General features: G+C 42.4%; 1 protein-coding gene across 1 annotated transcript in view; it reads right to left on the bottom strand.

Annotated features, from left to right (window-relative positions):
- The window catches only part of LOC148354600 (fibrillin-2-like), a 153,172-nt gene that overhangs the window by 51,240 nt on the left and 83,478 nt on the right, over positions 1-18,454 (bottom strand). The window contains exons 16-29 of the mRNA XM_088348774.1: positions 17,708-17,983; positions 17,590-17,643; positions 16,768-16,893; positions 16,557-16,682; positions 14,459-14,578; positions 13,980-14,117; positions 12,641-12,691; positions 12,443-12,568; positions 9,008-9,232; positions 3,624-3,749; positions 3,429-3,557; positions 1,324-1,449; positions 158-283; positions 1-94 (exon numbers count right to left, since the gene is read on the bottom strand). The exon at positions 1-94 is cut by the window's left edge and continues 29 nt beyond it. Coding sequence (XP_088204900.1) covers positions 1-94; positions 158-283; positions 1,324-1,449; positions 3,429-3,557; positions 3,624-3,749; positions 9,008-9,232; positions 12,443-12,568; positions 12,641-12,691; positions 13,980-14,117; positions 14,459-14,578; positions 16,557-16,682; positions 16,768-16,893; positions 17,590-17,643; positions 17,708-17,983 — 1,843 coding nt within the window. The remainder of the gene's footprint in view (positions 95-157; positions 284-1,323; positions 1,450-3,428; positions 3,558-3,623; positions 3,750-9,007; positions 9,233-12,442; positions 12,569-12,640; positions 12,692-13,979; positions 14,118-14,458; positions 14,579-16,556; positions 16,683-16,767; positions 16,894-17,589; positions 17,644-17,707; positions 17,984-18,454) is intronic.

Here is an 18,454-nt window from a genome sequence, read left to right as displayed (position 1 = left end):
GCGTAGCCTTCGCTGCAGCTGCACTCGTAGCTGCCCTCCGAGTTGGTGCAATGAGTCTCACAACCGCCGTTCATGATGGTGCACTCGTCGATATCTGGAGAAGACGAGGAGAGCGTGAGGGGTCTTTACAATTTGGCCCGGAATTGTCCCAACTCACCAACACAGCCCTGCCGGTCCGGCGTGTTCTGGTAGCCGGTGTAGCAGGAGCATTGGTAAGTGCCCGCCATGTTGACGCACTGTCCGTTCTTGCAAAGGTTGTCGCTCAGCTGGCACTCATTGACGTCTGGCAGGGAAATATTTATCATTTGATTTTGTTATTATGTCGTTAAATTAGCAACACTGTCCATCAAAGTTGAACTTTATAAGCTCCGTGACATTACACCTGCAAAACATACTACATTACTCATTACTGAATAATGAGTTTGTCTTTATTGTTAACGTAAGAATAAGAACATTGTAAAATGCTCTGGGACTTTTTGTGACATCATCCTTCAAGGTGAATACATGCAAAACTTTTCTGCATTTGTATTAATAGCATAAGGGCCCTCTGAATTTGTATTTTCTAGGGATGCATGCTAATTTTTAGGTTGATAGTAGTAAAGTATTACGTCGCAGCTATTGGCCTGAAAGAAAAAGATCTGATAATTAGTCACTTGATGCCATGCTAAAATATTTAATCAGCCGACATTGCTTGATTTTCTACATACAGTAAGTAGTAGCACAACCTCTCTATCTCTCCGTATTGGCACGAGGCACTCGAGAGCTTGCTCAGTATTATCATTGACAAACAAAGTAAGTATTAATAAAGTCAAGCTTTAGTCTTCTGCATTATGTGTGGCAGAAATGTTCGGACCCCCCGCTCCTCCCTCTCTCACTCTCTTTCTTTCTCTCATGTACGCAAGGGTCCAGGGAGCTTGCCCATTATAGTTATCATTGACACACAAACTATTAAAGAAGAAGCAGAAGTAGTAACACAACTTGGTTGTGTCTCCACTCTACCTATCCGTAAAGTGTACGAAGCACCGGAGAGCTTGCCAGTTATAGTTATCATTGATATACAAAGTTAGTATTTACCGATTGATTGATTAATAAAGTCAAACTATTCCCTCCGAAAGTACCTTTTGGGGAGATGTTTAGCGGAACCGTATGTGATTGTAATTGTAAAGTAAACATAAAAAAATCCTTTTGTGTGTGTTTTCTTTATTATCTATTTTGATTTCAAATGTAAAGATTTTTCTTTTCTAGAACCGTCGTTACATTTGTAACTTTCGTTATCATGCATCCCTAAAGTTTTCATTTAAACGAGGAAACCGCTTCACGTACCTTCACAAGCCGATCCGTCAGAACTGAGTGAGTGTCCGGTGGGACATTCGCACTCGTAATTTCCTTCGGTGTTGAGGCAGGTGCCGCCACGACACAGCAACGGGTTTCGCTCGCACTCATCGATGTCTGCCAGGAGAGGAATCAAAAATACAGTCATACCATATTATACGAGCCCCTCTAGTCACAAAAATTTGGATATACAGATTTTTTTGGAACAAAAGGTGGTTTGCATTCTCTTCTGTATAGCATAGAAATCAACACACAATGGCAGACGAAAACATGGAAAGAATTCAATGGAAGAAAAGTGAGGTTTTTGATTTAATTAATATTCGGGGGGACAACTCTGTTCAGCCTCCAGTAGCACAATAACTTTCAAATTGCTGATTACGCTACGGCAATAGCATTCAAGAGTACTTCCTCAAATAATGGACGAATTGGCTGTGATGTCACGTGCCCTCTTCTGCGCATGCGGGAAAATTGTTGCGTTCACAAAAGAGACGCATAGAGGTCACAGGAGATTGCATTCAAGTCAAAATTTAGTTAAAATGTGAAGATATAAAAAAAAATTCTCATTGAGCATTAAGCTCTGCAGTGTTAACCTGACTTTATCTTTAGGATTAGGGGTTAGGGTTAAATCGAAAATGTGTATTTCTTGTACACATTGGAATCTCCAATTAGGTCTCCGTCATGTTTGTCTAGCAGGCTGCCGCCACGCTGTGGTCTGAGGCACTGGCCCTCGCTTGCACCAGACAGTGCCATCTAGTGGTCAAATATTACACAGCGGGACTTTAACGCTGTAAAAAATGTTCGTGTGCACGCTCATTTAAAGTTATAGTAACTTTAATTTTGCGTGTACAGCAAGTGCTTACGTATCATCAATAGTCTCTCATGCACTGTAACTCTTCCTACACCCCTCCAAACCACCATAAGCCTAGCAACCGCCAACTCACACGATGGTAAGCACGCTTAATAAACTCACATTTTATTTCATTATTATCATCTTATTTATCTTTTTACTGTATTTTTAAGTTTAATTACTATTTCAATGTGGTTTTAGTTATCAGGACGATGTGTTTTAAAGCTATTTAGGGTTCTCTCAGATGCTTTTGGGGGGCCGGAATGGATTATTTCGTTTTATAATACATTGGTAACCCTAACTACAAATGTCTCTACATACAAAAGTTTCAGGTTACAAAGGACCGAAACAGGGAAATATTGCCTCTAGTTACAAAGGCATTTCAGGATACAAAGCCAAAAAAGTACATTGCGTAGCCATTCACCGTTTAGAGACTTCTACCTGGCAAACCCAAGCTGATGCGTAATTCCGGGTATGCTCTTGTGTCCCCTTCCCGCTCTGTAAACAGTCGACTATGGTATGGCTAAAAAAATATATTATTCACAACGGACCCCACAAAAGACATGCAGAAAAGTGGACAAGGAGAAAGGAAGAAGATGAGACTTTCTGGCCATTGAAATAAAGCAAGAGACAATACAGGTATGTAAACAAACACCACGATGCAGGAGGAGTTCAGAACGACGACAGAAACGGGACATTGTGGCAAAATTCCTTGAAGTCTCAGAATTTGTAGAAAGGATCACCCGGAAAGGGTTTACAAGTCGGGCTGTCGCCACGTCTGACTCGCGCAATTTTGTCAAAAACCGGCAAACGCGGACGTCATTTGATTAATTTTTAAAGAAATGTGAGGCAAAAAACACTGCTGAGGACCGGTAAACAAAAAGACCAGTTAAAGGGTGAACTCATATTTCCTTTATTCTTTATTTGTTTACATTATGTTTATTGTGCGGTAATCTAATTGTAATATGTCTGTTTTCATGTTCTGATATTCTTTTATGATTTCTTAAAAAATATATCTACTTTTGCGGGGCTTGGAACAGGTGAGCATATTTACTTTCAAAAGATATCTCTAATTACAAATTGTTTAGGTTACAAAGCTACTCCCAGAACGAATTCAATTCGTAAGTAGAGGTACCACTGTATTTCATATCAGAAAAATTTGCCCATTACAAGAGCAATCCTGGAACGAATTAAGCTTGATGTAGAGGGAGCATTGTAGTTCTGGAAAAGTATGAGAAATTTCACGTACCCATGCAGTTTTTCATCATCATGAAGCCGCTCTCGTAGCCTTCAAAGCATTCGCACTCGAAGCTGCCGGGTGTGTTGACGCAGGTGCCGTGGCCGCAAAGATCCGGGGAGATGCGGCACTCATCAATGTCTTAAAAATCGAAAAGGAGCTAAAAATCATGTGCGGTTATGTCAGTTTTTTTTCTCTTTTGCGCACCTGTGCAGTTTTTCTCCTCGGCCGTCAACGCAAAACCAGTATTGCAGCGGCACTTGAAACTTCCGATGGTGTTCCGGCAAGTTCCGTGCGTGCACAAGCCGTTGAAGACTTTGCACTCGTTCACGTCTGCAGAGAAGGTGCGGATTTGCAGCAAGCCATTTGAAATTATAACCATATAAAATATTGTAAGTAACCTGGCACACAAGAAATTAGAGATTTTTAGAGGGGGACAAGCTGGAGACTGCTCACCTGCGCCTAGTTTTCTCCACACTCTACTTTATTGTTATTTATTAATTGTTCTAGCCCTTTTATATGGACTGTAACTGACAGCAGAGGTTGTCAGGTCATTCCCAATGTCACGTGAGGTTTGTTTTTTGTTTTTGTTTTGGATATTTTGTCAGTTGTTTTAAGACTCCTAGTTTTGTCTTTGTTTGTTACTTTGTACCTATGCTTATCCCTTTTTTTTGAGCATGCCTGTTTCCGCATTTACAAATCGTGACACATGTATAATAAAGGGAAATTTAAAAAGAGGGGAAAACAAAGAGAAAATCATTAGTAAATGAATTCAAGCATTGTTCTAAAAGAGTATAAATAAAACAATTATTTATTTTACCTATGATTTTTTCATAACAGCAAAAATTGAATGAAATGCAATTCAATATTGAGGATATTTATTTTTATCTAATTTTAATATACAGTTCATACATATTTTGTTGTTTCTTTTCATTTATTTATTTTTAAAATCTTAATACATCGATCCATTTTCTGCACCGCTTATTCTCAGTAGGGTCGTAGAGAGCTGGAGCCCGTACCAGCTGTCCTCAGACAGTGGGCAGGGGACATCCTGAACTGGTTGCCAGCCAGTCGCAGGGCACACAGCGACAAAGAACTCACTCGCTCATTCACACCTAGGGACAGTTTGGACCAGCCAATCAACCTTACATGCATATCTTTGGAATGTGGGAGGAAACCAGAGCGCCTGGAGGAAACCCACGCAAGCATGGGGAGAACATGCAAACTCCGCACAGGAATAGCTGGATTTAATGTGATGACCTCAGAAATGTGCCGCGGACCCGCTAACCGCTCAGCTGCCGTGCCAATGAAACCCATTAACAAAATATTTCTACAGGCTTAATCATTTATTCAACATATTCAGATTCAGATTCAGATCTACTTTATTGTCATTCTAGTACACCTGTATACAGAACGAAATGTCGATACATCTGACCCGCACAGTTTCCTTGAATGTACAGATATAAGTAAAAGTAGTATTGTATTATGGCTACGTATAGTATTTTACCATAGTGCCGATAGTGCAAGAGGAGTAGCTAACCAGATGTGCAAAATGGGCAGTCAGGTTAACAAGTCAGGTAAACAGTAACATTAACACTGTAACAATAACGCTGTAAGTACAATAGTGCAGAGAGCAAATGTGCAAGGAGTGGCAAGCTAGAAAGAACTGCCAGTAGTGCAAAAAGTCAGATTAGCAGCCGTTTAGATTTAGGTTAACTATATGTTAGCTTGACCATTTAACAGTCTAATGGCCACGGGGACTAGACTACTGCGGAACCTGGTGGTCCTGCACCGCACACTGCAGTACCTCTTCCCAGAGGCTAGCAGAGTGAACAGTCCATGATGGGGGTGAGAGGGGTCCCTGATAATGTTCTTAGCATGGGATAGGCAGCGCTTCTGGCCAATGTCCTGAATGGAGGGAAGTGTAGTCCCGATTATTTTCTCTGCTGTCCTCGTTACCCTCCTCACACTACCCCAGTCGGTAGCGCTGCAGCCTCCACACCACACAGAGATACAGCTGGTCAGGATACTCTCTATGGTGCCCCTGTAGAATGCGATGAGGGAAGGTCGGGGCAGGTGGGCTCTCCTCATCCTCCGCAGGAAGTACAGGCGCTGCTGTGCCCTCTTAACCAGTGATGCAGTGTTCACGGACCAGGTGAGTTTGTTTGTAATGTGCACCCCTAGGAACTTGATACTGCTGACAACCTCCACAGCCTTGTTGTTGATGCAAAGTGGGGCATGGTTGGGCTGGTTTTTCCTAAAGTTGACAATGATCTCTTTAGTTTTGTCAACATTCAGGACCAGGCTGTTGTCCCTGCACCAGCCCACCAACTGCTCCACCTCCTCTCTGTAGGCCAGGTCGTTGTCGTCCCTGATGAGGCCCACCACTGTTGTGTCGTCAGCATACTTCACGATGTGGTTTGTGGCGGACCTAGGGACGCAGTCGTGTGTCATCAAGGTGAACAGCAAGGGGCTCAGGACACAGCCTTGGGGGGAGCCCGTGCTGAGGTAGATGACATCTGAGATGTTCTGACCTATCCGCACTGATTGGGGTCTGTCACTGAGGAAGTCCAGCAGCCAATTCCGCAGGGGGGTGTTGAAACCCAGGAGTCTCTTTTGTCTACCAGATGTTGTGGGATGATGGTGTTGAATGCTGAACTGAAGTCCAGGAACAGCATCCGCACATGGGTGTTCTTCTCCTCTAGGTGTGTCAGGCTCAGGTGAAGCGCAGAGGAGATGGCATCCCTGGTGGAGCGGTTTGTCCGGTAGGCAAACTGAAAGGGGTCGAATGAGGAGGGGAGACTGGAGGTGATGTGCTCTTTAACCAGTCTCTCAAAGCACTTCATTATGATAGGACTCAGTGCAATGGGCCGGTAATCGTTGAATGATAAGATCTGGGGTTTCTTTGGCACTGGGATGATGTTGGCAATTTTGAAGCATGATGGTACTTTGGCTTGGTCTAGCGAGGTGTTGAAAATGTCTGTTAGTACACAAGCCAGCTGATCGGCGCACTCCCTAAGTATCCGCCCCGGAATGTTGTCCGGGCCTTGAGCCTTCCTTGTGTTGACCCCTCTCAGGGTCTTCCTCACGTCAGTTGAGTCCAGGTGGAGTGCTCTTTCGTCCTGATTTGGAACCGCTTTCGCTGCAGGGGTGCCGTTTTGTGCCTCGAACCTTCCAAAGAATTTGTTGAGGTCATTCAGAAAGTCCATGCTAGTGTCCTGCACTGGGGCGGTGGTTGGCTTGTATTTGGTGATGGCCTGAATGCCTTTCCACATATCCCTGGTGTTGGTTGTACTGAGGAAACGTTCCTGGATTTTTTGACTGTGCGTTCGCTTTGCTAGTCTGATAGCACGGTTCAGGTTAGCCCTCGCTGATCTCAGCGCCTCCTTGTCACCAGATTTAAAGGCAAGGTTCCGTACTTTTAGTTGTTTGCGTATCTCAGCAGTCATCCAGGGCTTCTGATTGGCACGGGTGCATATAGTTTTGGTATTGCTGACGTCTTCTGCGCATTTACTGATGTAGGCTGACACAGAAATGGCGTACTCATCTATATTTATTTTGTTGTTGTAAGTGGCAGCCGATTTAAACATGTCCCAATCAGTGCAATCAAAGCAGTCCTGTAGTGCCTCCATTGCCCCCTCAGACCACACCCTCACCTGCTTCACTGTAGGTTTTTCTCTGGTCAGCAGGGGCTTGTATGCTGGAATTAGCATAACAGAAAGGTGATCTGATGAGCCAAGGTGGGGGCGGAGGGCTGCTTTATATGCACCTTTGTCGTTTGTGTAGGCCAGGTCTAATGTGTTCCTACCTCTTGTAGCAAAGTTTACATGCTGATGGAAATGCGGGAGAACTGTTTTCATATTGGCCTGGTTAAAGTCCCCCGCCGCAATAAAAATGCACTCGGTGTAAGCATGCTGCAGTTCACTCACAGTTCGGTAGAGAACGTCCATTGCCTCCTTCGTATTAGCGCTGGGGGGCACGTACACGGCAGTAATGATGGTCGCGCTAAACTCCCTCGGTAGGTAGAAGGGTCTGCAGATCACCGTCAAAAGTTCAATGTCTCGTGAGCAGTGATTCGAGATTATCTTCGCATTCCTACACCAGTTGTTGTTGGTATAAATGCATAGACCGCCACCCCTGCGCTTGCCGGTGAGCTCGCCGCTTCTATCAGCGCGGAAAGCAGTTAGCCCCACAATGCTAACAGCGTCATTCGGGATGGATGAGTTTAGCCATGTCTCCGTCAGAATTAAAGCACAACAGTTCGTCAACTCGCGGTTCGATGTGAATTCCACTTGTAAATGGTCCAGTTTGTTGTCCAGGGAGCGGACGTTGGATAGGAAAATGGATGGTAGAGGCGTTTGGCCTTCATCCGAGCCGTTAGCCCGGCCCGACAACCTCGTTTCCTTCCCCGGTCACAGCGCTTCCGCTTGCCACTTTTACTCGCTGCTTTTAGGCCGCTGTGTTCTGTTGACGTAGCACTCCGAGGCTAAGTAAACACTCCAGAGTGATCGTAGAAATTTGCGCTGGATTTCTGAATGTTCGCATATCCAGCAAAAAACTGTGATCGTATATTAATCTGCAGTTAGAGTTGTCTTTGTTCGCCCTCATAAACTGAGTCGAAGATTGGGGTTTTTGACCAGAATGTGAGAAACTGTCGGGAGCAGATGCAGCCGCAGCCATACAGGGGGCCGCCATTTGAGTCTAAAAGTATCATAATATTTCTAAAAAACAATTTCTGCAAATAACTTTCAAAAATATATTCATTTATCACTGCAATTTATCACATTTCTAAAATTTATATTTTATCCATTATTTATTGTTATCATGGGGAAGTAGCTCAGGAGGTAGAGCGCTCGCTTTGGGCAGAGAGGTCACAGATTAATTTCCCGGCGCCTCAGAGTAAAATGTCAAAGTGTTCTTGCAAGACACTGAACCCCTAATCCCCCCGGAATGCAGGTAGGCGACACCATCGCTGTGTGAGTGTGTGTTTAAATAGGCAAGTGTGAAGCAAATTGTAACGCGCTTTGAGAGGTCATCAGTGACTTGAAAAGCACTATATACAATGATGATACCATTTATTATTTGTATTTTTTTATTTACATATTAATACATGTTTTACTTTTCTTTCTTTCTTCTTTTAAATGTATTATTTATTTTTTTAGAACCTTTTCGTCAAAATATAATACTCTACAATTAAATGAAAATAAAGAATAAATACATAAATATATTCAAACAACTTTTAAAATTTAAATTGTTGTTAGCATGTCTTAGCTTAGAATTTATCGGTAAATTTAGCAAGCTAACAAGACTTTGCTTGTTTCATGGCAATCTAAAAGGGGAATGGTTAAAGCCACGAGCTGAATGAACAGCAACTAAATAAAAAGTTGTAATGTTATTTTTCTATTAAATCAATTACATTAATTTAAAGGTATTTATTTATTTATTATACAACCCTACCTCTTACTGTAGTTTTAAATGCATGCACCTTTAGACCGTGTGCCTTCTATATGAAAAAAATACATCACAAAAGACTATTTTTTGGGGCTGTGCCTCATAATCCAATGTGCCTTAGAGTGTGGAAAATACGGTACCTTTATAGAAGGGCCTGCCAGTCAAGATGTCCCTGTTGGCAAAACCGGGTCCTCGGGGACAAATGGCCTTGTACTCTAGCGAACCGACTTTGGGGCACTCTTCGCAGTCAACTCCCCAGGCTGTGCCCACCGAGCAGCAACACATGTCCACTCGATAGCGGCCGGGAAGGGGTTCGCCGCATTCATCCTCATGCCACTTCATGAAGCACTGCTCGCTTCGCATATCTACAACAAAAGAAAACTTATGTAAGGTGGTCCTGCTGCCTAGATGCAGCCCCCCTCCAGCAGCAGGTTCAAATATACTTTGTATGATGGACAACAGACACCATTGTCAGTCGGTTGTCTCCATGAGCCCCAAAGAGAATTATTGTTATTAAAATTGATACTCTTATTATATAACATGCTGAAAATTCATGGAACCAGCAATGGTGAAGATGACGGTGAAAATAGTAATGTGATAGTGATGATAATGATGATGATGAAGTGACTGTATCCACAGGAGATAAAAGACCAAATAAGCATGTTATTTTTTTGTTCTACTTTTTGAAATTTAAAAGAAGAAGAAATATGATTTATTACTTATATTTATTATTATCATTGCCCTATTGTCTTGTAATATGAACCTATGTAAATATGTATAATTGTGAGGTAATTGGTATAAGTAAATACACGGGAAATCTAGCTGTGAGACACAATTACTATGGTTGAAAAGGTAGGAAATAAGCATATGTTTTGTCCTATTCATTTTCGGACATGTTACGTTAACATGTTTTTTGATATATTTTTTTTTCTCATGTTCGAAAGAAAGTTTTGTTCATTCATTTGTAAGGAGTCTCAATCTCGGGGCCCAAGGGACGTTTTCAGCCTCCAAGACGATATGCTTCATGTTAGCGCAGGTTTGAGATTGATGCTAGCTCTTTGGTATTTGGTTAGGCAAGGCTCAAAATTCCCTATCTATATTGAGATTGATGTACGTCCGTCCTGCAATATAATTGGCTAACCACTTCCTGTTTTGACCCAAGGCAGTGCGTACACATCACAGATTATAAATGTCAAAGAATTAGCAGATTCAAGTCATCATTTTTTGCAATCTAATAACAAAATATTATATTTGCATTGAAAGGTGTAACGAGAGGCTGCAAAGGCAAGGAAGGAGATAGTCACCACTGATGAACTGACGCTTAAAGGACAGTGGATGCACCTTGCTCGCAACAATATTAATCATAGGTCACACATGCCTTGGCTAAGAAAAATAGAGAAAATATATTACTGATTCTCATCGAGGGGCATTATTTTATTAGCACACTTTAGTAACTTTAACAAATATAAATATACAAAAAAACAGATATTAAGAGAAATGCTACGTAATTACAATAAATCATTTGGGGAAAAGCTATGTGCAGAAAAGTTCAGGTTATAAATATCCATTCATGTTCTGAAAGTTAATACACAAATTTAATATGAATAGTATTAACTAGATTTTTGTACACACATATTTAGTTAAGGTATTTATTATTTGTTATCCATTATCCATCTATTTTCCTCAGTAGGGTTGCGAGGGTGCTGGAGCCCATCCCAGCTATCTTCAAGCAGAGGGCAGGGGACACCCAGACCTGAACTAGTTGCCATCCAGTCGCAGGGCACACAGAGACATAAAACCACTCACTCAGTCAGACCCAGGGATAATTCAAAACTGGACAATTAACCTGACATGAATGTTCTTGGAATGTGGGAAGAAAGCGGAGTGCCCGGAATGAACCCGCACAGGCAAGAGGAGAACATGCAAACCCAACACAGCAAACCTGAAAGCTGGTTTTCAAACCCATGATGTCAGAACTTTGCCGTGGACGCACTAACTACTTAACCACTGTGCAGCCTTATACTTTATATTATTGTATTTATTAAAGATAGATTTATTTACAGTATTGCTTTCTGGTCTCCCAATGTCTAGCATCAAAAGTTTGCAGCTGGTTCAGAATGCGGCAGCTAATCTTTTGACTAAAACCAAAAGGTTTGAGCATATTACTCCTGTATTGACCAACTTGCACTGGCTCCCAGTCCACTTAAGATGTGACTTTAAGTTTCTCTTATTACAATCAAATGTTTGCATGGACTTGCACCCTCTTATCTCGCTGATTTGATTTCCCCCTATGTTCCTGCACGGAGTCTGCAATCGGAAAATGCCGGTCTACTTGTGACTCCGAGAGCCAAGAAGTCTGTAGGCTTGAGAGCGTTCTCCATCCGGGCCCCGGTGTTATGGAATGCCTTGCCTCCGGAGATAAGATCGGCAACCTCAATGGAAGTTTTTAAATCAAGGCTTAAGACACACTTCCATTCCAAAGCTTATGATTGATGCCTACCTCATATTCTGTATTGTCCTGTCTTTTTCCTGACTGCCTGCCTGGTGGTGATACGAAGGAGAAGGACGATTTGAGATGAGTCAGCGGACCAGCGTTTGACCTGAAGCATGTCAACGCCTGCATTGACCAGCTGGCAGAGATGGGAAGCTGCGTCGTGGCCGTCTTAGACTTTCTGGACTAGTTTACAGGCTGGGGGCGTCGTTGCTGTCATACACTTTCCGGACAAAATTTTAACATGTTACCTAGTGTTAATTATGTTTGTGTATTATAATGCTAACTGTAATTCACCCTGGTCATCCTGAAAGGGGGATTACCACTTGTGAGGTCCCTTCTCAAGGTTTCTCTTTTTCCTCACGGTGAGGTTTTGAGTTGTTCCTCGCCCGCATGTTGGTTTAAGATCATGTAATTGTGTCATTGTAATACTGTGCAGTCCTTTGAGACATTTTTTATTAAGGGCTATATAAATAAATGTGACTTGACTTGACTAGACCTCCAGGACATGACGATCCCACCCTAGCCTCTCTTGGTGGCGTTTTCCCCACTATATTAACAACAAAAACAACAAAAAATTTAGGTTTTCGTGCGTATGAAGAGCTGCATCTCTAAGATGCTTGTCTGCTTTTGGTTGACATCTTACTAAATGCTGATCTGCCATTGGTTTGCATCACTGCCTCATGAAAATGCAGATATGTTCTTAGCTTATTTACCTCACACTATTCATTTCTGTTTCTTTATTCAGTTAAATCTTGTGCAGTAAACTTGAAGTTGTTTCAAAGACTTGCAGTGATGCTAAAGGAGAAGAAAAATCATGAAAACCATTGAAACGAAGCTTGCAATTATAAAAAAAGATGGAGAAGGCACAGGGACTGCTACACTCTCGAAGTTACTAATTATCAAATTATTTTTGATTTTTAGATCTAATTTTATGTAGAAAAAATGATATTGGACAACACTGCTTTTGTCTGAGCCTTTCCTGCGGAAAGCCCAGCCTCACCCAGCGGCCACCCAGTAAAATGACTTTGTTTGAGAGGCTCGGGTGTGATTTTTGTTTTTCCTTTTTTGGATGTCCTCGTACCCACACACGTGCGGCCAGTGCCATCCAAGCTGAGGCCTTCGGTGCACTCGCAACGGAAAGAGCCCTGAGTGTTGACGCAGCGGCCATTGGTGCACACCCCCGGGAACACCTCACACTCATTGATGTCTGATGGTAAAAACGTCTTTTTGAGTTAAAGTGATTTTTTCTTTTTTGGATGGGGTGATTTGTGTTCCTTACCTTCACAGACGACTCCCTTCATTCGAGCGAATCCTCGGGAGCAAGCAGTGTCTATTAATTAAAAAATACATTTGTAAAAGACGTAGCTCCACCCTTGTATTATTTAACTTCCTCCTCCACATTTTTTAAAATATAAACATCATAGTGTGGTATGAAAGGTGCACGGCAGCAGACAGGAGAACGTTTCATCGAGTCATCAACCCAGAAAGTCATAGGCCGCTCTCCACCCAGTCTGGAGGACATTTAAAACCTTATCCTAGCTCCAAATCAAGCCTGACTCAAAACTTAACTGAAAAAAAAACACATTGTAACTGCGGCACAGCAGCAGACAGTAGAATTTTACAGAGAGTCAGCAACACCACCCAAAAAATCCTTGGCTGCTTTTGCCCAGTCAAGAGGACATTTAAAATCATATTCTAGCTCACAACAACATCCAACGTGTTTAGCTCCAACCATGGAAGCAAAAAAGAGAACGTTACAGAGAGTCATCAACCAGAGTATCATTGGATGTTCTGTGCCCAGTCTGGAGGACATTTTAAACCAAATTCCAAAAAAAGTCGGATTAAAACCTTACCCCAAAAATCACATTGTAACACTAAACAAGGGTATAGACAGAGTTAAACCTTACAGAGTCATTCACGCAACAAATAAAATCATCATCTGTTCTCTGACCAGTCTGGAGGACATTTTTAAAAGTATAGGAACCCAAACCAAAGTTTAATAGGTTTAAGAAAAGCAAACATAAGCTTACAAAGAGTAAGCAAATCAAACAGCCCAGAAAATACTCATTTGCTCCCTGCCTAGTCTAGAGGACATTGTCAACCTTATCAAACAAACAAAGTCCAATTCAAACCTTAACTAAAAAAACACATTAAACCTCTAAAAAAGGTTCTAGAAACAGCAGCGGTAGAACCTTACAGAGAGTCAGCAACAGAAGGCCAGAAAATCATCGGCTGCTCTTTGCCTAGTCTGGAGGACATATTCAATCTCAAACTAGCCCAACTCAAACCTTAACTAAAATAATCTAGACACAGAAGGAGACAGTAAAACCTTACAGAGAACCATCGACATAACCCAGGAAAATCATAGACTGTCTCTGTCAAGTCTGTAGGACATTTTCAACTCTATCCTAGCCCCATACAAAGTCCAACTTGAACCTTTATTCTAAAACCATGTTTCAACTCTTGAGAAAATGAATCTAGCCATGGCAGCAGCCAAAAGAACCTTACAGAAAGGCATCCCCACAACCCAGAAAATCATCGTCTGCTCTCTGTCTAGTCTTGAAGATATTGTTAACAATTTTAGTCGTAACAAAAACGTAAAAAAAAGAAAGACTGACCGATCTCGCAGCGTTCACATGGGCTTCCCCAGGCCGCCCCCAAAGTGGAGCAACATTCAGACTTGAGAGTGGCGCCGTTGATGTTCACTTCACAGCGGTTGTCCTGAATGGTTAGCCAACATGTGCTCTTCATGCTATCTGTGAGTAGAAAAATTGAAAACATTAAACATAATAAGCAGGAATTCATCGACTTATTGCACACACTATGAGTACTTTTTAATGGTGTCAGAATCGCTCTAGAGTATATAAAAGAAAGTTAGCATAGACATGTCGCTAGCGAAATCTTAGCTAGATAAAAAAAAACCTTTGGGACAGCTAGCTACAGTGAGTTCTCATTCCAGTTAGAAATCAAATTAAAAAAAAAACTCACTTATGGACTACTTTCAAAACCAGTTCAAAGGCTAATCAGCTGTTCTTAGGGGCCTAGTTGTTGCCCACAGGCCCCACGTTGGGGACCCCTGATTTGATAGATGCCTTACCCACACAAATTGTGTTTGTCGAGTCCAACTTGCTACCGTGTGTGCACTCGCAGTTGAAGGAACCGATCACGTTGCGACAAACCCCGTTGACACAGGGACTGGAATTGCATTCGTTGATATCTGGAAAACAAAAACCAAGGTAAGGTATTGCCATCTTATTGACATACAGTGGGACCTCGCTACTTCGCGGTTCGACGTTCGCGGATTCAGAGCTTCGCGGTCTGTGAAAAAACAAACAAAAAAATTTTTTTTTGAAGGGTCGTCGCTACTTTGCAGATTTTCACTTTTTGCGGGAATCCCCCTCGGCCGATGACCCTAGTCTTTGAAATGGAGGCACTTCACACACTGGTCCGGACCCATTCTCGTTTCCCGGTGTTGTTCCCAAATCCGACTCCCGTACAGAATCCTCCCCCCCTCGCGTGAAGGCGCATTCTGCTGCGCTTCCGACAAAAGCGATCATATTCTATATACTACGCTTATTGAAACCATAAAGCGAGCTAATTAAAATAATTGGGCGATCGTAGTCTATCTAACGGGTTTATTTAAACAGTAAAGCGCGATCGTATTCTACAAAATGCGTTTGTTAACGCGGATGAAAAAGTCACCAACGTCACGTCTCCCGCTCGGGCCACGATGGCTCTACATGGCGCTACACGGCCCTCAATGACTCCAGCCGACAGACAGGGCCGCAGGGGAAAGGGGTAGGGGGACCTGTGGGGTTAGGGGGCGGTGAAGCGGAAGCCGCACCAAAACCGCGCGCCGGTGTTGTGCCCAAATCCGACTCCCGTACAAAACACACCTGGCTCCTACACGTGTTCCTGGGGGGGGGGGGATTCTGCGCTTCCGACAGGCCGGCCTCCGCGCGGAGTGCCGGACCCGCTCGGCTTGTTGCGGTGTCGTGCGTATCGCTCCCGAAAGTACCCGCGCTGCGGGTTAGGGGCTCGCTCGCAAATAATAAGGATAAGCGGTGCAGATAATGAGATGAGATTACATTTTTTTTTTTCTTTTTGAAGGGGCATTGCTACTTCGCAGATTTTCAGTTTTTGCGGGTGGTTTTGGTCCCCATTAACCGGGTCTAAAAAATAATAATTTTTTAAAAAAAAAGTTTTTTTTTTTGAAGGTGCGCCACCACTTCGCGGATTTTCACTTATCGCGGGCGGTTTTGGTCCCCATTAACCGCGATAACCGAGGTCTTACTGTATACGTTCAAATAAAATTGTACTGTTATTCCGAAAAATATATTCTAAGAAAGTAAATTGCACTGAGTTTTAGCTAAAAGGCCAACTTGCAAGATAGTTAGCTAACAAGCGAGCTAACCAGCTAACTAACAAGATATTTATATAGATTCATCTGTATTTAGCCTGTCAGTTATAAATCTGTCTCGGTATTTTACTAGCTATTTATATCGATCTTTATCATTTTTAGCTTGCTAAATTGGTCTAAGCTACATCCACCTTTTTAGCTTTATAGTTTTTAAATCTCTGTTTATGTTGTAATATATCTTCCGTTGTCTTTCTTTCACATTTTGTTCAGTGCAAACTAGTTAATGTCCCAACATATCCTGCATGATCTTTCTTAAACGTTTTGTTTAGTTACAGGTAATTTGTGTCCCAGTATTATATTTAATAGCACTCTCATTGTAGTTCTGCCCATAGGTGGGAATGTTTCTTGTGTCCTATTTTATGTATTGTTCTGTTAGAACTAGTCGGTCTAGGAAAATTATGTAGTTGTTCATTTTACGCGCAAGTCTTTTAGCTGCGTTTTCTTTCTTTTTTTCTCTTTAGGACCAGTTAGTATTCCAAGCTGTCCTGCATCTTATTTCTTTCGTGTTTTGTTCATTTGAGTATGCTGTAGTTAATGTTTTATGTTATACTATGTAGCAGGGAAGCATAGTCAACCCTGTGTTAGAGAAGCTTCGGATTCTGAAGACCTTGGGAAATTTCCATGTTCTGTTTCTGTAATCTATCCGATACCTTTTGATGTTCTGAACCTAAGGTTTTTCAGTCCGCACATACAGTGGAAACTAGGTCACCTTTTAATGATGTTAATCCAAAACAGATGGAATCCAGGATTTATGCATGCGTGTGTAGGCACTGACCTTCACATGTCTCCGAGTCTGGCTTGAAGACAAAACCTTTGGGGCAGGAACACGTGTAGGAGCCAGGTGTGTTTCTGCACAGGCCGTTGTCACAGAGCTGGCGGTTGACCAGACACTCGTTTATATCTGGAAAAGAAAAAAACTAGGACTACTTCTGCATTTTGAATCTCATTAAAGATGTGGAAACTGCACACAAAACAACAAAACTCACCGACGCAGTTTTTGCCGCTGGTGTCGGACTCATAGCCGATGTTGCAGATACAACGGTAACTTCCTCTCAGGTTCTCACAAATGCCGTTCTGGCATATGTCTGGGTCCAGGGCGCACTCGTTGATGTCTGGGAGAAGGTAAATAACTTAATTAAGTAAAATTTAAAAATAAACCTAATATAAAAAACAAAATAGAAATACTATATTTATTCATGTATAACAGACCTAACTTTTGATTAGAAATAGATGTAAAATTTTGACTCACTTTTTCTCTATTCAAACTTTGCGGTTGGATACAACGGGAATCAAACCCGAGTCACAGCGGTGAAAGCACTCAATTCTAACCACTGGCCCAAATTACATATAAAAAGGCAGTAGGTTTAATCTAATTATCACACTAATTTTGAGACAAATTTTAATTCTGTTGTGCATTTTACATGTTACAATGCAAACAAATTATATTATATTCTTCTATTCTATTCTAAGAATTGTAAGTGACAAATTTTTTGTCATTATAACATGTAAAATGCACAACGAAATTAACATTTGTTCCTGGTACCTTGACTTAAGATGAGATAAAGGCCAATGCCTTTTCCTATGACATTCATATCATTGGTGTAGCAGTGTTTGCCGCCCTTAATGCAGCGACCTGGGTTAGATTCTTGTGGAAACACTCAAACTTTAAGTTTGTTTTTTTGGGGGGGAAAAAAAGAGCGTTATACATGAATAAATATAATAAAAACATTATTTATCTTTTTTGTATAAAAAATAAATACATTTCTTTGTCATAATAGTTTTTGGGTGGGTGAGACCTTCATACTGACCTCTGCCATCAGCTGTGATGCCAATCCCGCTACTACACACAGCCTGGAACTCAGCTGCAAGAAAAACACTACAATTGAAACTGACCCATATAGCTGAACAACGCGTCGGTATTTGTACCCGAGTTGCGTGAGGGGCAGGGGTGGCAGGGCTCCCCAAAGCCGTGCTCGGGGTCAGCGCAGCAGCACTCTGATTTCGTGACAGCTCCAGGGAAGGGACGTGAGCACGTGCCCATCTTGATGGCGCCGTAGCACGTTGTCCTCATGTGTGTGTCCACGCAAACTCGTCCGTCCACGTCCACCGCCAGGCCAGGAGGACACTCACAGCGGAAAGAGCCCTCAGTGTTGATGCAGCGCCCATTCATGCAGATTCCTGGCGTCAGGCACTCGTCGATGTCTTTGGGGGGGAGAAAGACCTTCTAACGTCCAAAACTTGAGCGATATTAGCATCCATCCATGACATCACCTGACATGCATGTTTTAGGGATGTTGGACGAAACCGGATTGCCCGGAGGAAACACACGCAAACACGGAGAAAACATGCAAACTCTCCACAGGAAGGCTAGTGGCTGCATATGAACCCATGACCTCAGAACTGTGCCGCGGAGGCGGTAACTACTCAGCAGCTGTTCTGCCGCGATATTAGCAATGGGACTTTCTTTTGCCAATCAGAATTCACCCGGGAGCGGTCGTCAGCAACCACTGGGCCACGGACCACAAATGGGCTATGAGTCGTTTGGTACACACAGAAATAATTTTTTGCTTATACCGTATTCATTCTTGTATACCCACATCTTAGGTATAAGTTTGGGTGCATTAGGTGAGCATTTTACATGTTTTACGGTAGTACAGGGTATTTGAAATAATT

Source organism: Urocampus carinirostris, chromosome 12 (genome assembly GCF_059441175.1).
Source record: "Urocampus carinirostris isolate Australia breed hairy pipefish chromosome 12, RoL_Ucar_1.0, whole genome shotgun sequence".
Classification (NCBI taxonomy): domain Eukaryota; kingdom Metazoa; phylum Chordata; class Actinopteri; order Syngnathiformes; family Syngnathidae; genus Urocampus; species Urocampus carinirostris.
Note: the sequence above shows the minus strand (reverse complement) of the source record. Positions and strands in the feature narration are given on the sequence as shown.